Genomic DNA, 19,973 nt, shown 5'->3' with positions numbered 1-19,973 from the left:
AGACCATTTGATGCTGCAAACGCTTTGAAGCATTCTTCTTTTCTTTCTTTATTGGAAGACAGGAGAAAAAGAATGTTTCGAAGCAATGTTAGTGTTAAGTGGCCCGCAGCTTTAGATTTGTTCCAACTCTTGGAACAAGAAAAAGATAAAAAGGTACATTAATCCGAGATTAAAGTTAATTCTCATAGCGGTAGAGAAATGGACACGTGAGAAAGGTATATATACAAAAAAAGTCAAACTGCACAGAACAAACCCTGAGACTCGATTCTTGAATTCTCTTACAGAAGCATGGCTTTTAGCCAGTCAACTTGCAAATTTTTTGTAAGAACGAAATTTGCGCATTACGTTTTATTCTTGCAAATGAATTCAAGAATCGGGTCAATCGGGGGGCCCCTGCCGGATGATCGAACGTCTTCCAGCCACGCTGTTGGACGGAGGTGACGCACGCGCGGAAGGCGCGGGAGATCCCGCTTTCTGGGGGAACACAACACACGAACACACCACAAAATTCGATCTCGTGGGCCACACACATTTGCCGCGGAGAACCCGAGAACCGACCGTGTGCGACGTCAACAGAGAGACGCGAGTTCGAAACGGCCGGGAAGAGCTGCGATCCCCGATCGTGTCACGTTGCGAGTCACGTGCGAGCGTCGTCGCTGCGGTTCGCACGGATCATTTTTGCAAACTACGAACGGTAAGTGTCGCTCGATTCACGTGCGAATCCGTCGGCCGTTTCGCATGATATGCGCCGCAACTCCGCCGACACCGCTGCTCCGTTTGTTGGATTAAATCGCGGGACACCGAGGCAAATATACGCCTCGACGCCGCTGTTTGCGATTAGTCAGACCTTACAAACGCGATTATCTCGGCGGATGTGCAAACGTTAACGCGTCTCTGTCTCCCCGACAAACATTTAATCTTCGTTGCAGCTCGCTAAGAAAAACGTACGTCGAGCGACGGCGCACATCGTCGCTCATTAACACTATTAACACGGACGCCCGGAGGAGGGACGCTTCGTAAACGTCGTTGGAAAGGAAGAAACACTCGCCGAGGACACTCGCGCGAGAGAGAAGGACCTGTAAGATTGAGAGAGCAAAACTGCTCGCGCTTAGCTCGCACACGTCGCTCTCTAGTAGTATTATTTCTCTCGCACTTGTTTATGTATGACTTTAACTTTTACTACGTTTACGCGAGCGTTAGTTCTGTAGTAACTTACGATAATTCACTCGTTTACGCGGAGTAAATTATTGTAAGTTACTACAAAATCCCGTTTACGCGAAGGAATGATCATAAGTTACTACAGAAGTAACGCTCGCGTAAACGTAGTATTTAACCGATTGACGTATAATTAATTAATGCGATTAATGTGAGGTAATATGGTAGTTTCAGTACGTGGGACGTGGGTGTCTGACATAAGAACGGTGAAACAGGTGTTTGTTTTATCAATGAAACCGGATCTGACATGTCTTACACTGAGCTGGAACATGGTTACCAAGTAAGTTCTCTTTACATAAACCGTCCGAAGACGAGATTACACCGCGCTCCGCGCGTTGACCCAGTGCCTAACGAGAGGTTTATGTCCACAGGGTCTCAAGAATGCGAGCAGACCGATGTTCTACATAGGAGACATAAATACGGTCCAGCCGTCTGTTATTTCATCGATCTATCGTTCGTCGAAAAGAGTAAGTTTTGGGATTGTTGTTTCACCGCTGCTGAAATACACGTGGTTGCGAGCGTCCACGATATTGCACGAGGCACAGTTGGAAATCTATCCTTCAGTTTCCTAACCAGAGCACATACTATGCACATATGAAATTTTTATAGATATAAAAGCACACTTTTCCTTCTTTTTTTTTAGTTCTATTCTTGTTAGATACGATATGCGAATAATTTTCTCGATCGCGCATCCGGTTGTTGATTGTATGAAACCGCGATTCACATCTGATGAGGTATCACAGAAATAGAAAAGCAACACGAACACAGAGCCACGTGGTATTTGTGACGATCGATTGTTATCCGAGAAACGGATTGATTTGAGATTAATGAAACGGCAATGTTATTCCACTTCCATCTTTTTATCTCGTGTTTATGTCACGAAAGTGACAAGCGTGCACGTGTAGGACAGCTGTTTAGAGAAATATAGCGTACGTTCGGACGGAGGTTAGAAATCTATATTAGGAATACGTTTACGATATATGTAGATATTTTCTCCGGTATTTAAAAATACGCACGATCCACGTCTCCTTATTTGCAATGCACCTGCCCCTTGCAACGATGGAAATGTACGAACAGTTATGTAAACACAGTTGATACATTATGCATCAAACGGTCGCTAAGTTGAAACTCTTGTTGGTCGGTTGATTGCTAGTACCTAGATAGTCGAGAGACATACCTACCCTTATTACGTAATCAGCTTTTAAAGAGCCAAATCAATCGACACGAGCATTTGCGATGCACATTAGTAAATGTTTCTGCGTAGTGGAGTGTAGGAATGCAAGTCGGTGAAAGAGTAGGATAAATTCTGTGTGTTTTTTTTCCTCATGATGTTTGGCCAGACAGGAATTTATCTCATTATGAGGCACGTTATCCAAGCACGAATGGTACGCACATGATACAGCAGTTAAATTTTCTATCGATGCATGTGCAACGCAAACATTTAATCGTTCCGTTTGCCCCGCGTGGAAATACATTTGTTAACATTCATCGTCAGCCAATTATAACAGTGCTAATATTGACTGAATTATAAATTGCTTCTAATCGTGCCTGATAACATTATTACAACAGGTAACTGCCTGCGAGTTCATTCAGAAGGTATTCGCCGCTCGTTAACAGTGTATGAATTCAAGCTAACAATTACGCATTGTTAGAATCTAAGTCACTCTACAATTTAACGCTATGTTCTTTTGGTGGTGCATGAATATGCTGTCGAAAACATATCTGAGTTACAATGTGATAATATTCAAGTGACAGTGATTTGAAAATAGAACTGATAATTCTTCCTTTATCTTTCTATCGTGATATGTTAACTGCAATCACACTTCGAGCGATTGATATTGGAAACATATCAATTAAATCATTGCTTATCAGAACAGGAGACATCAGAATTTGTGGAATTTTTAATTCTTGAAGATACATGACAATGATTTTTATTCCCAAGGTAAAAGTGCGTGTGTACATGTATGTGATTAATGAAATATATATTGTGATACTCTAACAAGAAGGTGGTTTTAAAATTAACCCCGTCAGCAGTTCATCATTATATATTCATATCAAGACAACTGCGTGTGCATATATTTTATACATATATTTCATGATCATAGGAATAACAATCATAATTAAAAAGAAACAATAGATATTCACGAAATCGTACGTAATGATAAAGATTTATATTTTCAATTGAACTGTAGCGGGTACCGTAGTTTTCTGTGATAACTTATCGGATATTTTTAATCAGATAAAAATCTGCTATCACAAGTACTTTTTCTATTCGTTTATTTGTGTTGTTATAAATAATAGGAAATGAGGGGATAGATTCCAAGATTCCACTACGTTTCTTCAGCTTGCTATAATACTTTTTCTTCTTTTTTTTTTTTTGTTATATTAATCTCAGATCTTTTCTAAATCTTTCATTGCAGTGATTAACAACTAGCTCGTGCTTCGGTTTGCTTGTCGCTGCATGACCGGTATTGCATTTCTCATTGAGTCTGGATTGTAGTGAAGTAGTAAATGGTAAAAACGGAATAAACAGAAATAAGTGAAAATATAAACGTGTAGATGAATGAAAACTTCACACTGAATCACGAATTTCAAAAGATAGCGTGATTTTTCATCTTCCAATTTACATATTTTCACGCTTCGTTGCTTGATACGTATTACCTTTCTATGTAGGCAATAACATATGCGATCAACGTATAACTTACTTATCAAAAGATCAAACTAAAGAGTGTAATGAGTAATCTTACGAGAGTTCGCGATGAAAATTGTCCTGCTGACGACAAGCCTAGATTTCTATCCTGCCTAAAGGCATACTGGGTGAGCACTATTTAGCTTGAAGATTTTACGATCTTCCTCACTGCTTGTTATATAGCGGAGTTTAGAAGTCACGTTCATTTTTAGAAACTGTAAAAGTCAGGCTGTGACGTTCTTTCACTTGATCTATCGCTCATTTTTCCAAAGAAAAAAAATGTGTGTGGTAGTGAATTTAATTTTATATTATATGTATAGAAGTTTTTTTTTATTGAAATGTTTATTATTTTCTACTTATTAGTATTGCATATATTATCAAGATGTGACTTGCCTACACGGTGTATGCTCTTGAATAGCTATCACTGATCGTTTATTTTACTTTCTAGCCCGAATTATCAGAAGGCAACCAAGATGACGCTTATATGGGCGGGAGTGATGTGGAAGGAGAGGGAAAGCAAGTCCTGGTTGGGATATGCGCAATGGCGAAGAAGTCGCAAAGTAAACCGATGAAAGAGATTTTGACAAGGCTCGAGGAATTCGAGTATATAAAAATTATCGTCTTTCCAGAAGAAGTGATATTAAAGGTGATATATATTTGTGTTATGGAGCTATACTATACTTCTATGTTACAAAATTTATATCTTTTGCCTTTGCTCTTTACAGGAACCTGTAGAAAATTGGCCTGTGGTCGACTGCTTGATAAGTTTCCATAGTAAAGGATTTCCCCTTGATAAAGCTATAAATTATGCGAGTTTACGTAAACCGTTTATTATTAATCACCTCCCAATGCAGTACGACATTCAGGTAGACTTTTAAAAAATATTACAAAATATTAATATATTTTTCTATATGTACCCTCTACGTACTAATATAAATTGCCGTAGGACCGAAGAAGAGTTTATGCTATACTAGAGAGCGAAGGTATCGAAATTCCACGGTATGCCGTTCTCGACAGAGATTCACCAGATCCGAAACGTGAGTTGCAAAATTTATTTGCACTGTTCGTAAGTGCGTCGTAAATATCTCCCGCGATCCAGTTAAGAAATCAAATAGCTATGTACTCGATTGAGTTTAGGACACTCATATGTTACTTGTGTTGTTTATCATATGTTACTTGTGTGTTAATCTTTACATATAGAGAATATAGACTGCATTTTAGAACACGAATTGGTGGAGTCGGAGGATCACGTGGAAGTAAACGGCATTACTTTCAACAAACCATTCGTGGAAAAACCAGTATCTGCCGAAGATCATAATATCTATATTTACTATCCTACTTCGGCTGGAGGAGGAAGTCAGAGATTATTTAGAAAGGTATATATATTATTTTTCTTGAAAGTAATATATGATCCTTCATATAAGATTTAGGAAGCAAGCGTCGTTTTCTTAAATTGAAAAAATTTAAAAACGAATACTTAACGAATACCTGTTCCTGTTCATTACACAGATAGGTAGTCGTAGTAGCGTATATTCTCCAGAATCTCGCGTTCGCAAGAGTGGTTCTTATATCTATGAAGATTTTATGCCTACCGATGGCACTGACGTTAAAGTCTATACCGTGGGACCTGATTACGCTCACGCCGAGGCGAGGAAGAGTCCCGCCCTCGACGGCAAAGTCGAGAGAGATTCGGAGGGCAAGGAAATTCGTTATCCAGTGATATTGAACAATGCCGAAAAACTCATTAGTAGAAAAGTGTGTTTGGCCTTTAAGCAAACGGTGTGCGGCTTCGATTTATTAAGGTATGTGATTGTATATTCGCATGCAATGCAACTAGCACGACTGTAAGAAATTAAATCTACTTTTTTCAATAAAAAACTTTTTTTTATGAACAATGAACATCGTTTATCATACGTTTATCATCGTTCATCATCGTTGTCCGTTGAAAAGATGCGTTTCTTTTATGTAACATTTATTTTGAACGTATCTGTATAACATTACTAAGACATACTAGTACATTACATGTCGACGCAATACAACTGTCGATGTGGTTATCAGTGTTACTTTAGAGCGCATATCGCGTTACACGTTCAATAGCCTTGAGTTCCGTTACAACATCCATGAACTGACTTCAGTCGGAAAACAGATATTGACACGGCCGTGAATGTATTTGCGGCTTACATAAGTAGCTGAAAGTCAAGTGCAATTAATACAGCGAGCGTGGTTCTGGTTACAGAGCAAACGGCCAATCGTTCGTGTGCGACGTGAATGGATTTAGTTTTGTAAAGAACTCGAACAAGTATTATGATGATTGTGCCAAGATTTTGGGGAATATGATACTCAGGGAACTGGCTCCCACCTTGCATATTCCGTGGAGCGTTCCCTTTCAACTGGACGATCCTCCTATTGTGCCAACTACATTCGGCAAAATGTGAGTCTAATCACAAGTGGCAATTAACCTATGAGCAATTAACTTATGAGCGTTCTTAATATGAAGCATGTTTTTTAATTGTTATTAACTACTTCGATACTTATCCAGGATGGAGTTGCGCTGTGTCGTAGCAGTTATTAGACATGGCGATAGAACCCCAAAACAGAAGATGAAAGTAGAAGTACGTCATCCGAAGTGAGTAAACAAAATCTTATACATTTTCTCTCATCTAAGAACACTGCGAATTAATATATATATATATAATATCTCGCAGATTTTTTGAGATATTTGCAAAGTACGATGGCTATAAGCACGGTCACGTAAAACTAAAGCGCCCTAAACAGTTGCAAGAGATTCTCGATACAGCACGTAGTCTACTAACAGAGATACAGCATCGTGCGGCGGGACCCGAGTTGGAAGAAAAACAAGGGAAACTGGAACAACTCAAGAGTGTCTTAGAAATGTATGTAGCGATAAGCAAAATAGTATACTACTTTAATGAATTAAATTAATCACGATATAACGTTATTGTATAGTTGAGCAAATTTGTAAAAAGATTATTAACTCTATATTGTAGGTATGGGCATTTCTCTGGCATAAATCGTAAAGTCCAATTGAAGTATCAACCGCGAGGACGGCCGCGGGGAAGTTCTTCCGACGACGGTAGCGATCTTAGTATGCTTCATTTACTTTTTCACTATTTTATACAATATACATATCGATCATATATTTTTAGGGATATATTATACTTAGTGGATATGTATACATATATAATATATTTAACAAACAAAAAAGATATATTTTAGAAAATTGTGTATCTGAAGAAATACACGTATCTCTTCACTCTTTCTTTTTCAGATCGATTAGGAGAACCGTCTCTAGTCTTGATATTGAAATGGGGCGGAGAACTGACGCCGGCTGGACGTATTCAGGCGGAAGAATTAGGACGCATATTCCGCTGCATGTACCCCGGTGGTCAAGGTAGACACCTTAGTGGTTCGTATCTTATGTTCATATGCTTGCCATGCTCGCTTTTAAGTTTCTACACAGTATCGGAGATCGTTTTTGTAATTTCCCTCTATTAGCTAAACTTGGTCTGGGTTTACCCCAGTGATATATACGAACTACGTAATCTGAAAGCCTCTGGGCTTTCGATTTACGAATTGTATTTTGAGAACGCTATATTGTACAAGTTGCAAAACTATTGGACGGCTTAAAAATTGGCGCACTAAGATTGGATTGTATTCTTCCATGATTTATATCGTTGTATCTTGTACCATGAGAGACATAAAAAGCTACTTTAGAGTAATATCGAATTTGTACGAGAGTAATTGCCAGTGTAGCAAACACTGTGGCACTAACAACCATATTGGCAATCATATTGTAACTGGTAGTTAATAGTGAGATGTAGTAATGTTCACTCAAAGAGAGTCACAGATAGCATAATTTATCTCAAATGTTATTTCAGAGGAAGAATCAGAGATGTTACCAAACCACGGTAACCTTTTATTTACGATCAACGCTTATTACATAGTTCTCTGTAGATTGTTGTCCTTAGAAATTAGCGATGTTATACGGTCGTCGGCGCTAACAGTAAGAGTACACTTGCACATTTTGTATCTCTTTATTTGAACGATTTTCCGAGTTGCCACTCGACTCAGCGGAGACGAGTTGTTGTCGGCAATTTGGGAGGAGCATGGTTTTAGCGTACACCACACTCACCATTTGCCACACGCTTTTTCTATGCTAATGTACGTTTTAGTTAATTTTGTTCTTAATGGCACTACAACATGTTAAGTGTAAATTTCTTTTATATACAAGCTGTTATGCACGTACACTTAGTACAATATGTTTTCTTCGAAATGTAATTTTTCATTAAAATACCAGCAGAGGAGTTTCAAGGTAACTCTAAAGCATTTAGAGACATGAAAAACTTTTTGCAGTATCTTCCGCGCGTTGTGACACGATATACAACGTTAATTAACGTCATTAATCCCGATTAATGCAATTTTTATGACACGCAATCTTTATCGCGATGATCTCGATACTAGAGCATAGGTCATCTCGACAACTGTTTTTCTTTTGGAGTAATCTCTAAATTGTTCCGTTGTCGTTGTGTTCTATGATTATGATAGCTGTGTCTCGAGGAATCCCGTCGTTGTGTTGATATTATTCCCCCTTGTGTAAACGTAGGTGAATACGCAGGTGCGCAAGGATTGGGTTTGTTACGCCTGCACTCCACGTTCCGGCACGACTTGAAAATCTACGCTAGCGACGAGGGACGTGTTCAAATGACCGCGGCGGCTTTTGCGAAAGGGCTGCTCGCGTTGGAGGGAGAGCTGACACCTATCTTGGTGCAGATGGTGAAGAGCGCGAATACCAATGGCCTTCTGGACAACGACTGCGATAGTAGCAAATATCAGAATATGTGAGTAGAGGATCTTCATCGAACCTCTGAATTGTAACTTTTGCCTCACGGTAAGCGATATTATATTTGTAATTACAGGGTGAAAACGCGCTTGCACGAACTGCTGCAGCAGGACAGAGAATTTACTCGCGAGGATCGAGAACAGATCAATCCGGGAAATGCGCTGAGCATCAACGCCGCTTTAGATTTCGTCAAGAATCCGGTTCGATGCTGCCAGCACGTTCACTCTCTCATCCAAAAGCTTCTGGACATCGTGCGTATCAAGAAGGAAGATGCGAAGACGAAGGACACGATACTCTATCATGGCGAAACGTGGGAACTGATGGGACGTCGCTGGGGAAAGATAGAAAAAGACTTCTGCACGAAGAACAAACGTTTTGACATATCTAAAATACCTGACATTTATGATTGCATAAAGTACGACCTGCAGCACAACAATCATACGTTGCAATTCGAACACGCGGAAGAATTGTACACGTACGCTAAATCTTTAGCGGATATAGTAATTCCTCAGGTATCATTTCTTTTCGCCGCTAATTCTATCAACATTTTACTTTTTTATAAGTGAATTACGTTATATATTAATGCGTAGGAATATGGCTTGACGGTACAAGAGAAGCTGACTATCGGTCAGGGTATATGCACGCCTTTGCTGAAAAAAATACGGGCTGATCTGCAACGAAATATCGAAGAATCTGAGGAAACTGTCAATAGGCTTAACCCTAGGTACAACATTTAAGTTCTACTAGTAAAGAGTTTTCTTCTCTAATTGAGATCTTTTTAGTAATTATACGATAATCGTTAATGATCCATAGATATTCCCATGGTGTTTCGAGCCCGGGGCGCCATGTACGTACGAGGCTGTACTTCACAAGCGAGAGTCATGTACATTCCTTGCTAACCGTGCTGCGTTACGGTGGTTTACTCGATGTAAGCAAAATATACGTTATACACGTTATAGCTGGAAGAAATGATCTCCTACGGTGTCTTCTAATTTCTTATGTATGCGATCCGCAGGTGGTGAAAGACGAGCAATGGCGACGCGCGATGGAATATGTCAGTATGGTCTCCGAGTTAAACTACATGTCGCAAATTGTTGTTATGTTGTACGAAGATCCAACCAAGGATCCAAGCAGCGAGGAGCGTTTTCATGTTGAGTTACACTTTAGTCCTGGCGTTAACTGCTGCGTGCAGAAGAATCTGCCGCCCGGTCCTGGATTCAGGCCACACTCGCGCAATGAGAGCAGCCACAATGTGGTAAGACTTACAATTATCCGCTATGATACGCTAACGATCATACAAATTAAATGAACTTTGCCGGTCTTTCTTTTTAAGGGGGAGTGCGGTTCCGGTCAGGATACTAGTTCACAATGTAGCACCCGGATAGAGGAGGAAGATGCGGAATTGGGTATCATCGAGGACGATGTAATAAGTCCTACGGCGCAGGCTGTGAGTAGAGTTTTGCTTATTAATTGCAGTTAAATTTTTAGCAAATATTTTTTAACAAATATATAGCTATGTAAAGGCTCTATAATTTAAAAAAAATTAAAACTTGATACGGGCAATAAGAGCCAAACGTGACGTTTAACCGCTAAAATTTACGAAACGTTCGTAATTTTCGTGATTGACATGTATCTTATAATAAATTTTAGCGGTTAAGCGTCACGCTTGGCTCTTATTGCCCGTATCAAGTTTTAATTTTTTTCAAATATATACTTTCTTTTGTTCTCAAAATTTTCTCTTAAATAGTAACACAATGCGATAGGCAAAAATTTGCTTTCAGGATACGCCTCCGCCATTAATGGAAACGGATACTGTGGACTCTATGCTAGACAGTCCGACGACCAGTCGTGGGATCGACATGATGGATCTAGATCCGAATATGATGGACGAACCGTACGATAGTGGATTCTTACAAGGCTCGGCACCGATTCCAATTAGGTCTGCTGTTCGCTTGTCAATCTGATTTGCATTGAGTATTTTTCTATGCAAATATTTATCATCTTGATAAAATAATACGTTAAGAATGGAAGTTTTATTTTGTGTTGCAATATATGTGCAGCGCCAGAACTGTGGCCGGACATGAGGCTGCTAGGCTTGGCAGCCAATTGGCGGCGAGTCAACGACAACGGCGAAGCAGAGAGGCAGGGAGCATCGTCGAACCGCGCGCGCGAAGCTACGATCATCAGCGGCAGGAGAAGCCCGAGAAAGGTAAGTGTGCTTTGATGTGCAAGTTATCTGTATCGGTGAGCAGATTTATGCTGAAGTAAGTGTGAAGGATGTCGCCGATAAACGAGCGATATTTGAATGATGATGTAACATTAACAAACCAATCTGTTCTTGTTGTATATGCGTGCATACACACGGGTATACGGAATGTGTATGACGATATGTAAGATGTGTACGGTATCCTTAACACGTTAATGGTTTGTGCATGATTATAATTATTGATTATTATTGGTCTTCTTTACACACTGATACACCACTTTAATGGTATTAACAGTTATCGACATTTATAGTATATATGAATGCTATACATATATGAATGCTGTATATCCTTCCTCCCAAATTATATAATAGCTTCACATCACGAAATTTATATTTTATCGCGATAAATCCCATTTCCCTCGCACAAGTAGTGATTAACGAAAGATATATCGATATTTAAACCGTGCTTGGTATTCGATATTTTAACTTAACGAATAGATAGTTCGATATAGATTACCGTGCAATTTTTACAATTTAAAATTAGAAATATTTACGATATTTATAGAAGTATTACTGTATTTCTCTGAAATTCGAGGTAAAATCACACTATTACATTTGCAGATTTGATATTTTGTTATCTAAATAAGAGCAGATATTCGAACACCGTGAATTTATGTCATTTTTACGGAATATCGCAGATGAATGGAATTTTAATTGTGCGCGATAATGATAGTATGGTACTTGTCTTCTTTTCGAAGAATATACCGATTTGTAGAAACGCGCGCAAATATATAATGACGTTTAATATCCATTATGTTAACGTTAAAGGCATCGGGCTATTAGAGCTTTTAGGGGCTAATTACTGGCAATTGAGCTGATGGTGGAATGTCGTCACAATTCACAATGCTCCCTTCTGTGTTCTACTGTTCTCTTTTTGTAGCTGCGGACAAGCTGCAGTATCAGAGCTTGGACGCGGTCAACAAAGAAGGTATGTTTGTACCGTCTACCAATTTTTACAGAATAATTCTTCAAGATAATGCACACGTAAACTTTCGGACGATACTTTACGTATATCCTTCTTATTTTTGCCCGTAATCGAGTAGATCCGTTCTACCCACGTATATTTTCTTCTCTTTATTTGGATACGAAATGTATCTTTTTTTTTATACCCGTAGAGCAACTCTTATGCACATGTTGCAATGAAATAATTCCGTCGATCGATATTAGCGTGCACAGTTACGCTGCGATGAAATCTCGTATCAACCGTAGCGCAACTCTGGATCTCAGAGTAAACCAGACAATTCCGCGGATCTTTAATTTTTGTTGCAATTAAAATGTGCATAGTTGTTGAACCGATATATATATATATATCAGTACCCGGAATGCGCTTATGCACATCGTCATACTACGAAGTGCTGATTAAAGTGACTGCGGACTCTCACACCCTACACCTTATACCTCGTAACTATAGTCTCTAGTCTATAGTCTCATCCCTTCCTCAGTTAATGTATATTTTGCTCGAGTTAATTTTTCACGATATGTTGCGACTTGTAATCTGTATTTGTTGATTTTCGTTACTTTTACTTTAATCAGTTATACAAATCGCACGTACTGTATAGAGAAAAGATTGGTTACGTTTTTTCTTTTTTTGTTTTGTTTTTAATGGCTGGATCTCCAGAACCACACCAGACGAAGTGCGAAACACGGTCTGGGTTGATCTATCCGGAAAAAACGTCTAATGTGTCTTGTTTCATGTAATACAGCCGAGAGATGTGTATTTTGCCAATGCCAGGGTAGGAAGCGGTGATTCCAGTTGAAATAACTCTTTGCTCAGCGATAGTTGTGCGCGTGGAAGCCAACTAATCAAGTATCGGCGACTGTCTGGGCCACACACGCATACACGGTGGTGTGGTCCATTCAGCTGCCCACCCGAATCCTCGATCCCGAGATCATCATTCCCAAAATGGAACTCGCAAGCGTCTTCATTGTCATCGAGCCTTCTTTCGGGGAGTTTCACGTGCATTACGCCATACGTTCATCGCATACGTTCATTACGTTCAGGGTGTCATCGAATTTCATATCATCGAGTCTTTCAGACGACAATAATAATCGCTCATCGATTATTCACGATCTCTTTTTTTTGTATTCGCATATCATTTCATTTTGTCGGTTCATCGTCATCGTCATTTCCATCTTTCATCGTCGCCACTTTCATCGATCGCGCCGACCTTCTCGTCTTCGAATAGATAGCTCGCGAAGCATGTAACATCTTCACCTCGCTCCTCTTCTCCATTCTTCATGCATAATTCATAACAATAGTCGAAAGGAAAAAGGGACTCGGACCAAGAGAAGCATCGTATCTACCCGCTATATCATTACAGTCGTGTACTAATGCCGTTCGAGCTTCGGCACCCTAACAAATGTTAATGTACGAGGCTGTCTATATATGTAAAAAAAATCGTGTGGTTTGGTTGGCTTACTGGTTGCATGGCTATCGTGTGCCACGGTTGTTGTGTGGTGTGCGTACTCGTGATTCCGACATACTCGCTAAGTTGCGCGCAAAGGGTCGAAGGTATCTACTCTATCCTTAATTTACTTTATTTCTTCCTCGACGAATCTTTAAACACCGAAGCCAGTAAAATGCAATATTCCTTTAAAGTATATTAATCATTTAATAATGATACGAAATTAAGTTGTTTTCTATATATGTTCAATATTTATGTACATACTTGATATAATACATTATAGTAATATTTATTTATATTGTACTCTATAAGTATTGTAGAAATAATTATAATAGACTTTAAGAGGTCTTTACGCTAACGATTTTTATCGCGGGTGTTACGCAGATCCGTTTTATTTTTCGTACATAATTTTTTAATTGCTCTCAATTTCAGTAATACGAGAAAAGCGTGAAAGCAAAGTATATCGCGAAGTCATTTTTTACATCGATGATCAGCGGATAAAACGTTTGATTTTTTTTTATCGCGAGGCGAGAACAACGGTCCAAAGATTCGTCCCTTCCGTTTCTTTAGCAAAATGGGTTTTTTAATCGGCTCTTTCTCTCTTTTGTTTTCTTTTCTCTCTCTTCCTCCCCTCACTACACCGTCATACCGAATGCTGCACCGTACCCTGCTGTCACCCTTCTGATAACGCTATCACACCTGGATCTATGTGCCTGCGCATTTCGCACCCTCCCTACGCATCGCACCGTACCGCACCGCACCGCAACGTAACTCGCTATCAGCCGCGGGACCAACTCCGGAGGAGCCTCGCGGCGAGGAACGCACGTGGAAACCGGTGACACTGCTGCAGTCGCACAGCTCGCCGGAGCTGCCGGTTTCGCCGGACGAGAGCTTCGCTTCCTCGTGCTCGCTTCGCAATGCGCGCAACGATAGACAGCTATCCGCCAATCCTTGCTCGTTGCCCGACCCGTCGTTCGCGACCGTCAGCGGCCTGCCGGAGCGGACTATCACCAGGCACCGTGGCCGCGGCAGAAAGTACGAACGCTCGCGCTCCGAAGTGACCTTGCTTCCATCCGTCGAACTCTACGGTGAGTTCAGGGGGTAACGACAGAGATGCAACGCGGACCGATGGAGAGGTCGTCGCACATGTCGGGGTGGCACGCGGAGGAATCTGGTCCAGTCCTGGTATCAATGTCGATGAAAATTCTGTTGATAATGAAACAGTAAGGGAATAAGTAAATGTTACCATCTGGTTTACTATCTGATGGCGACCGAGACTATCTTCGTTCTTAAATCGGTAAGTAACGTTTCAGATGTAACGTTTCGTCCTCTCTTTTTTTGTTGGTGATTTCTCTTGCGAACTCTTATTGGCATTGACACACGAGTCGGACGTGACCAGATTGCCTCTTTTCCATATGCTACTCCGGAGTTCCTGCGACCTCAATGCCGGATGCTGGAAATCTCGATTCACGAGATCAGTACGAAATTGATCTCACGTGAATCGCCGCATTATTCTCACCGTATTCCGAATCTGTCGAAATTGTTAAATGTCCCATTTTTCGGGCAAAGAAATTACATAATTAACACGGTGAGCCGAAGGAGACCAGAATTGTAAAAAAAAAAGGGAGATAATCAAGGGACCATTTATCCTAATTAGTGCAACAAATTAGTTCGGTACTCGCAAAGTTTAATTCTTTAGCAAACGTGTTACTGATTTCTTCAATTAGCTTGATATTCTTTTTTTCGAAGGAAGACCAACGCTAATTTCTGTTTCCTAATATGGATTATTCCCACTAATCGAGGTTCATTGAGAGACTCGACTGATCTTCTGCCTCTTAAAATCTGTTTTCAGAAAGAGGCAGGGAATCAGTTGAGGATTAAGCGTAGTAACTAACATTCGTGGGAATAGTCCTATGCTCACCGATTCGCTTTGCTCGTTATCTCTCTCTGTCGTCTCTTTCTCTCTGATTATTAAATGTCCCTCTTCTTCACCTTGAAACGCGAGCACAAATGCAAGCACGGGCACGAGCACGAGCACGAGTCTGTGATAGATTCTAGAGCTTCACAGCCGATCTCTGCCGGCTTTTAATAAGGGGACATGCTATTTATTATATAACAAAATGTTTACGACATTCACCGTTATCACTACCACATCGATACCGATCCACGAGACTAATCATCATCACTGTCCGGAGTGTCTATGTCAGCGTCTGAGTTCCCTCCCCCCGTCCGTCCAGACACCCCGTGTCCAGGCCTCATTCCTCTTCTCCACCCCTAGACTCGCGATCGCGGATCATTCAACCTGATCCTACCTGCACAGCAAGGCGCCACCGTCACAGTATCTCCGGACAGATGAGTTATTTCAAGCTGTTGGGCTACAACGTCAGCAAGAAGCTAACTGGCTCGGCTAACAGTCTCTTCAGCACGGCGGTGATAAGCGGCTCTTCGAGCGCACCGAACCTAAAGGACATGGTCCCACCTCACGCGTCTGCGGTCGCTGGTATTTTATATATCTAATTATTTAATAAGTAACAAGTAAAAGGGGGCTCTAAGAGTCAACGCGGTTGATGCGCAAGTTAATTTTATATCGATCTTTAATAACTGCTGGGATATATAATTATAAATCGGTTCTACTAATGATCGTAGTTTATTATAGTTTATTATAGTTTATTATAGGATTAGCTTGTTTTACTTGGATTTTCCCACGGAAAATCACGCTATTTTTAGACCACTCAATCTTGAAGTTACTCATTTCTTGTCAAAGAATATGAGATCATTTTGATTTAATTGTTACCGCATCGCTAAAGATTGCTTAAGTAGAGCCGAAACGTCCGATTTATATTATATGGTTATTGGATCGATATAACATATCGATTAACTTACGTACCATCATCCACGCCGAAGGCCCCTTTTTATTTGGCAGTTATTAATTTCATTATCGAGAGTTCTTTATTATCCAATTATTTATCTAATTATTAGAATACAATTATTTAATTATACGTATTATATATAATAAAATAATCTAGGTGAATAAGTTAAAATAATGAAGAATATTTCTAATTAGTACATTTATTCTATAGCGATAGAAGGTTTCGGCGGAGTACCTCCCATCAGACCCTTGGAAACTCTGCACAATGCGTTATCGCTACGTCAACTGGATTCCTTCCTGGATATGATGACCAGGGCGCCGTTGTACAGGACTCCGGCCTCGTCGCCGCCTAAGTCGTCGCCGGCCGGATCGACGCACGAGTCGCTCAATCCACCCCTTGTCCACGCCGGGATCAGTCGCGAGTACCACTCTTCTGACACAGAAGCTGTCAGGTACCATAAAAAATGACATAAGGCATGCTCGTGAGTATTAAGTTCTTCTCCTGTGCGCCAAGTAAGATCGCTTTCAAACTTATTCCGAGTGTGCTGTATCCTGTTACATCTTTTTCCGCTGACCGTATTAAATAATTTATTTAATTTTGTAATTCTCCATTGCTAAAAACTTGAGTACGCGAGCTGTGATTGTTTGACTTCTGGTGCATTATCGCGTTACCACCCCGCACAGGTACATTATCCCAACACCGATACTGTATAAGCCCCTTGGCGAAGCAGAAACGTGTGACACCAGGAATCTACCGTCACCTACCAGTCCGAACAGTGCGTATCTACCCTATCTGGCTGTGATAGCAATATCACATTTATTTAAAAAATCTTTTATGTATCACTTAGGCACAGGATGGAGTAGCGAGCCACAGTCTTTTCTGTCCGAGCCATCGTCACCTGCGCCAACATCGACAGGCGAATGCAGCATGTCTATAAGCTTAATTAGCAACGAGAGGTGAGTCTCAAATGTCTTAAAGTGCATAAATTTAATTTATTTCTTTTTTTATACTTCCTTTCCTTTCATGTTGAATTAATATGAATGGTGGTGATAATTAATATGATATAAACTGGTTTGGTTATTTACACTCTCTATAGTTCTAAATTTACTAAATATATCATTTTGTTGGTTTACTTATATTTTACGTATTTCTCTCTAATACTCTCTATATCTAATTACGGTGTACGTTGAATGTTAGTAGTGTGGTAGAAATAACACCTGTCCATTCACAGTGCTCAACTTTTTATCGCGCCGAAATTCTCCCCGACTTGCCTGGACGTCGACTTTAACGAATTTTGTATTCGTCTTGATCAAGAGAATCGAGAAAGTCGCGGCAGCGTCTCATATACGGATTATTACAGCAACGAGGACGGTCAGATACGCAAAATAACGCAAATACCGCAAGTGATACAGTCAGGTGCTAGCGGTGTGCAAACAAAGCTCGTGTGTGGCGATGATCTTCCCTGTGACAACATCGACGAGGACGAGGACCACACGTTGACTTTAAAACAGAGCGAGGAGCAAAAGAAACAGGATGTTAAATCAATATTCGAGCCGAGGGACGACGTTAATTCAGCGAAACTAAGCGGCAGCTACAAGAAGATCGGGCGGTAGGCAGAAAAAATCCGGTTTTACACAATATACAATATATAAAGTGACGTTTACCGATATTTATCAGCGGCGTCGTTTGCTTATTTTAGTTTCCTCGTGGAAAGCACGGATATATCGCACGGCGACGTCCGAATTAAGGACACCGACAACGCCGGTACTTCCGACAAAACTCCGACGAAACTCTCTACCTCTCAGAAATCCGACTCCTCGAGCGCGGGTAAATCCATCGCGGAAAGGGTAAAGAAGGATTCTAAAAAGGGCGGCGGCTTGCACATCGGTTCTCAAAAGCGAAAGAACTTTTCTCGTTCGCAGAGCGTCACGACGCCGAAACTGGTCGCGCCGAAAACCGAACAACAGACTTTCAGTTATTCGAGACAGAGCTCGTTCTCGACCATGTCGGATGCGGATCTGGAAAGTTGGAAACTGAGCGCGGATCCGACGCATTCCTCGGGAACGAGCCAGCAGGAAGAGCCTATACTCACTGTAGCCGGCAGTCTCACGGATAGCTGTAACGTCACCGTGGGCTTCAACATTAAAGAGAAGGAAAAGAAATAGATATTCGATCGTAAATTTTAATTTACTCTGATAGTTTTTTTCGACACCCACGTGATATTAGATCTATTCTTACGACGTAGAATTTTACGAAGAATTTTAGGAAGGGTAGTTTCCTAGCACGAAAAGTATTAGGACACAGCAAGTATTAAGCAGGACTGGAGAGTCATTTTAATGTTTCATAGCATTGTCCATTAAGGCTGATAAAAGTATACAACCAGGACCAGTCGTTTAGAGAGAATTATAATAGCGGAACTTTTAAACCCCCTCTCCTTCCAATCCTTATAGCATTATATAAATGAGATATTAAATCAAACAAAGACAATTTATTCTTGTTTTAGCTCGAGAAATATCTCGAGAAAGTGATTAATCTCTCTAAATCACTTTGCGACTTAAAAAAAAAAATATATTTTATCAATACAGGTATATAGAATAATTACGATAGCTTACTTGAAATAATGTAACGTTAGAGTTAGAATTTTACGGGTCTTTTCTATTAAAAGATCAACAAACTACTCGACTGATAATAGCGGGAGAGAAAAATTAATCCTTTTACTTACATATCATCTGTGCGCTTTGATATTAATTTTTAATTTTGATTCAACATGTATTTATATTATTTGGATATACATGCTATGTATTTATATTACTATTTTTTGTGAGAGTCCGTATTAAAAAAAAATTAAGAATCGAGAATTTTTAGTCAACAAGAAGCAGCTTGATGTTACGTTTCCGATCATTTACCATTTTAAGATTCTTAGAAAACGATTTTTCCGCAATAATATTCCCCAGGATCATCGTTGTTGACTGTGAATCGTTATTACGCGCGTAGAAGATTACCTCTTTCCTAAAGAGATTACTACAGATGTACAAACGCGATGTAGATAAAGCCATTATGTGTGCTTCAATTAAGTATAAGGATAACTAATTAGAGGAACAGAAGTGAGAAAGAAAATACATGTGATTACGAATGTTGAGAACACCTAAGAAGAAATGTATATTATTAAATTTTGTTCTTCTCTTTAACTAAATTGCAATAGTTTTTTAAATTAGTATATAGCCAGATATTCTTGAAGTTACCGAATGTACGAGACTGAAGATTATGTACGCTAGCTTAATGCGTGTCAAATGACAACGAAAATATCTCTCAGAGATCTTACTTCGTATGGCATAGTCGAGAATATTGCGTTCTTTACATTTTTTTCCGTATAGTGATATAAGTACTGGAGAAAAAGATTTTATCCGAGCCAAAGAAAACATCCCAGTTAAGGCGATATGACTACGCTTGAAGTTGCACGAAAGAACATCCCCTCTATTGACTTACGGCTTCGTATTGTGAATCAGTAACGGAAAATACGTAATAGTTATTAATTGCAGATTAACCATACTTGTAAAATAGTAAGCAGCGTGCTTATAGATACGAAAAATATGTACGTACATATATATATACATATATATATGTTACAAATGTTTTAATAAAACAATCCGGAACGAAACTCTGTGTG

At 39.9% G+C, this 19,973-nt stretch overlaps 1 protein-coding gene across 26 annotated transcripts; it reads left to right on the top strand.

Moving 5' to 3' along the window:
- Positions 1-282: 282 nt before the first annotated feature.
- On the top strand, positions 283-19,964 carry LOC112462779 (inositol hexakisphosphate and diphosphoinositol-pentakisphosphate kinase). 26 transcript variants are annotated; one of them, XM_025028786.1, is made up of 32 exons: positions 362-694; positions 930-1,161; positions 1,384-1,495; positions 1,587-1,682; positions 4,353-4,550; positions 4,630-4,770; positions 4,851-4,941; positions 5,105-5,280; positions 5,414-5,706; positions 6,141-6,335; positions 6,444-6,530; positions 6,610-6,798; positions 6,913-7,010; positions 7,194-7,331; positions 7,804-7,833; positions 8,529-8,763; positions 8,842-9,277; positions 9,356-9,489; positions 9,579-9,693; positions 9,781-10,020; positions 10,099-10,212; positions 10,529-10,704; positions 10,826-10,974; positions 11,912-11,959; positions 14,219-14,524; positions 15,715-15,936; positions 16,517-16,757; positions 16,990-17,081; positions 17,154-17,262; positions 17,538-17,915; positions 18,006-18,153; positions 18,229-19,964. In XM_025028786.1, the coding sequence occupies exons 3-32, from the start codon at positions 1,463-1,465 to the stop codon at positions 18,469-18,471; spliced, it is 5,151 nt and encodes a 1,716-aa protein (XP_024884554.1). In that variant the 5' UTR covers positions 362-694; positions 930-1,161; positions 1,384-1,462; the 3' UTR covers positions 18,472-19,964. The 26 variants fall into 26 exon arrangements, with proteins under 26 accessions (XP_024884562.1, XP_024884554.1, XP_024884535.1 ...); XM_025028767.1 differs by having other exon boundaries at positions 930-1,078; positions 18,006-19,964; XM_025028766.1 differs by having other exon boundaries at positions 18,006-19,964.
- Positions 19,965-19,973: the final 9 nt, after the last annotated feature.

The sequence above is a fragment of the Temnothorax curvispinosus genome, unplaced genomic scaffold (assembly GCF_003070985.1).
Source record: "Temnothorax curvispinosus isolate PA1 unplaced genomic scaffold, ASM307098v1 QBEX01012734.1, whole genome shotgun sequence".
Taxonomy (NCBI): domain Eukaryota; kingdom Metazoa; phylum Arthropoda; class Insecta; order Hymenoptera; family Formicidae; genus Temnothorax; species Temnothorax curvispinosus.
The sequence above is the reverse complement of the archived record's forward strand: the minus strand, read 5'-3'. Positions and strand labels throughout refer to the sequence as shown.

Coding starts and splice junctions, on each gene's coding strand:
- LOC112462779 (XM_025028767.1), top strand. CDS start 1,463: ATGTCTTACACTGAGCTGGAACATGGTTACCAA. Junction 7,834..8,528: donor AGAGATGTTACCAAACCACG/GTAACCTTTTAT, acceptor GTGTAAACGTAG/GTGAATACGCAGGTGCGCAA. Junction 17,263..17,537: donor AGCTTAATTAGCAACGAGAG/GTGAGTCTCAAA, acceptor GTCCATTCACAG/TGCTCAACTTTTTATCGCGC.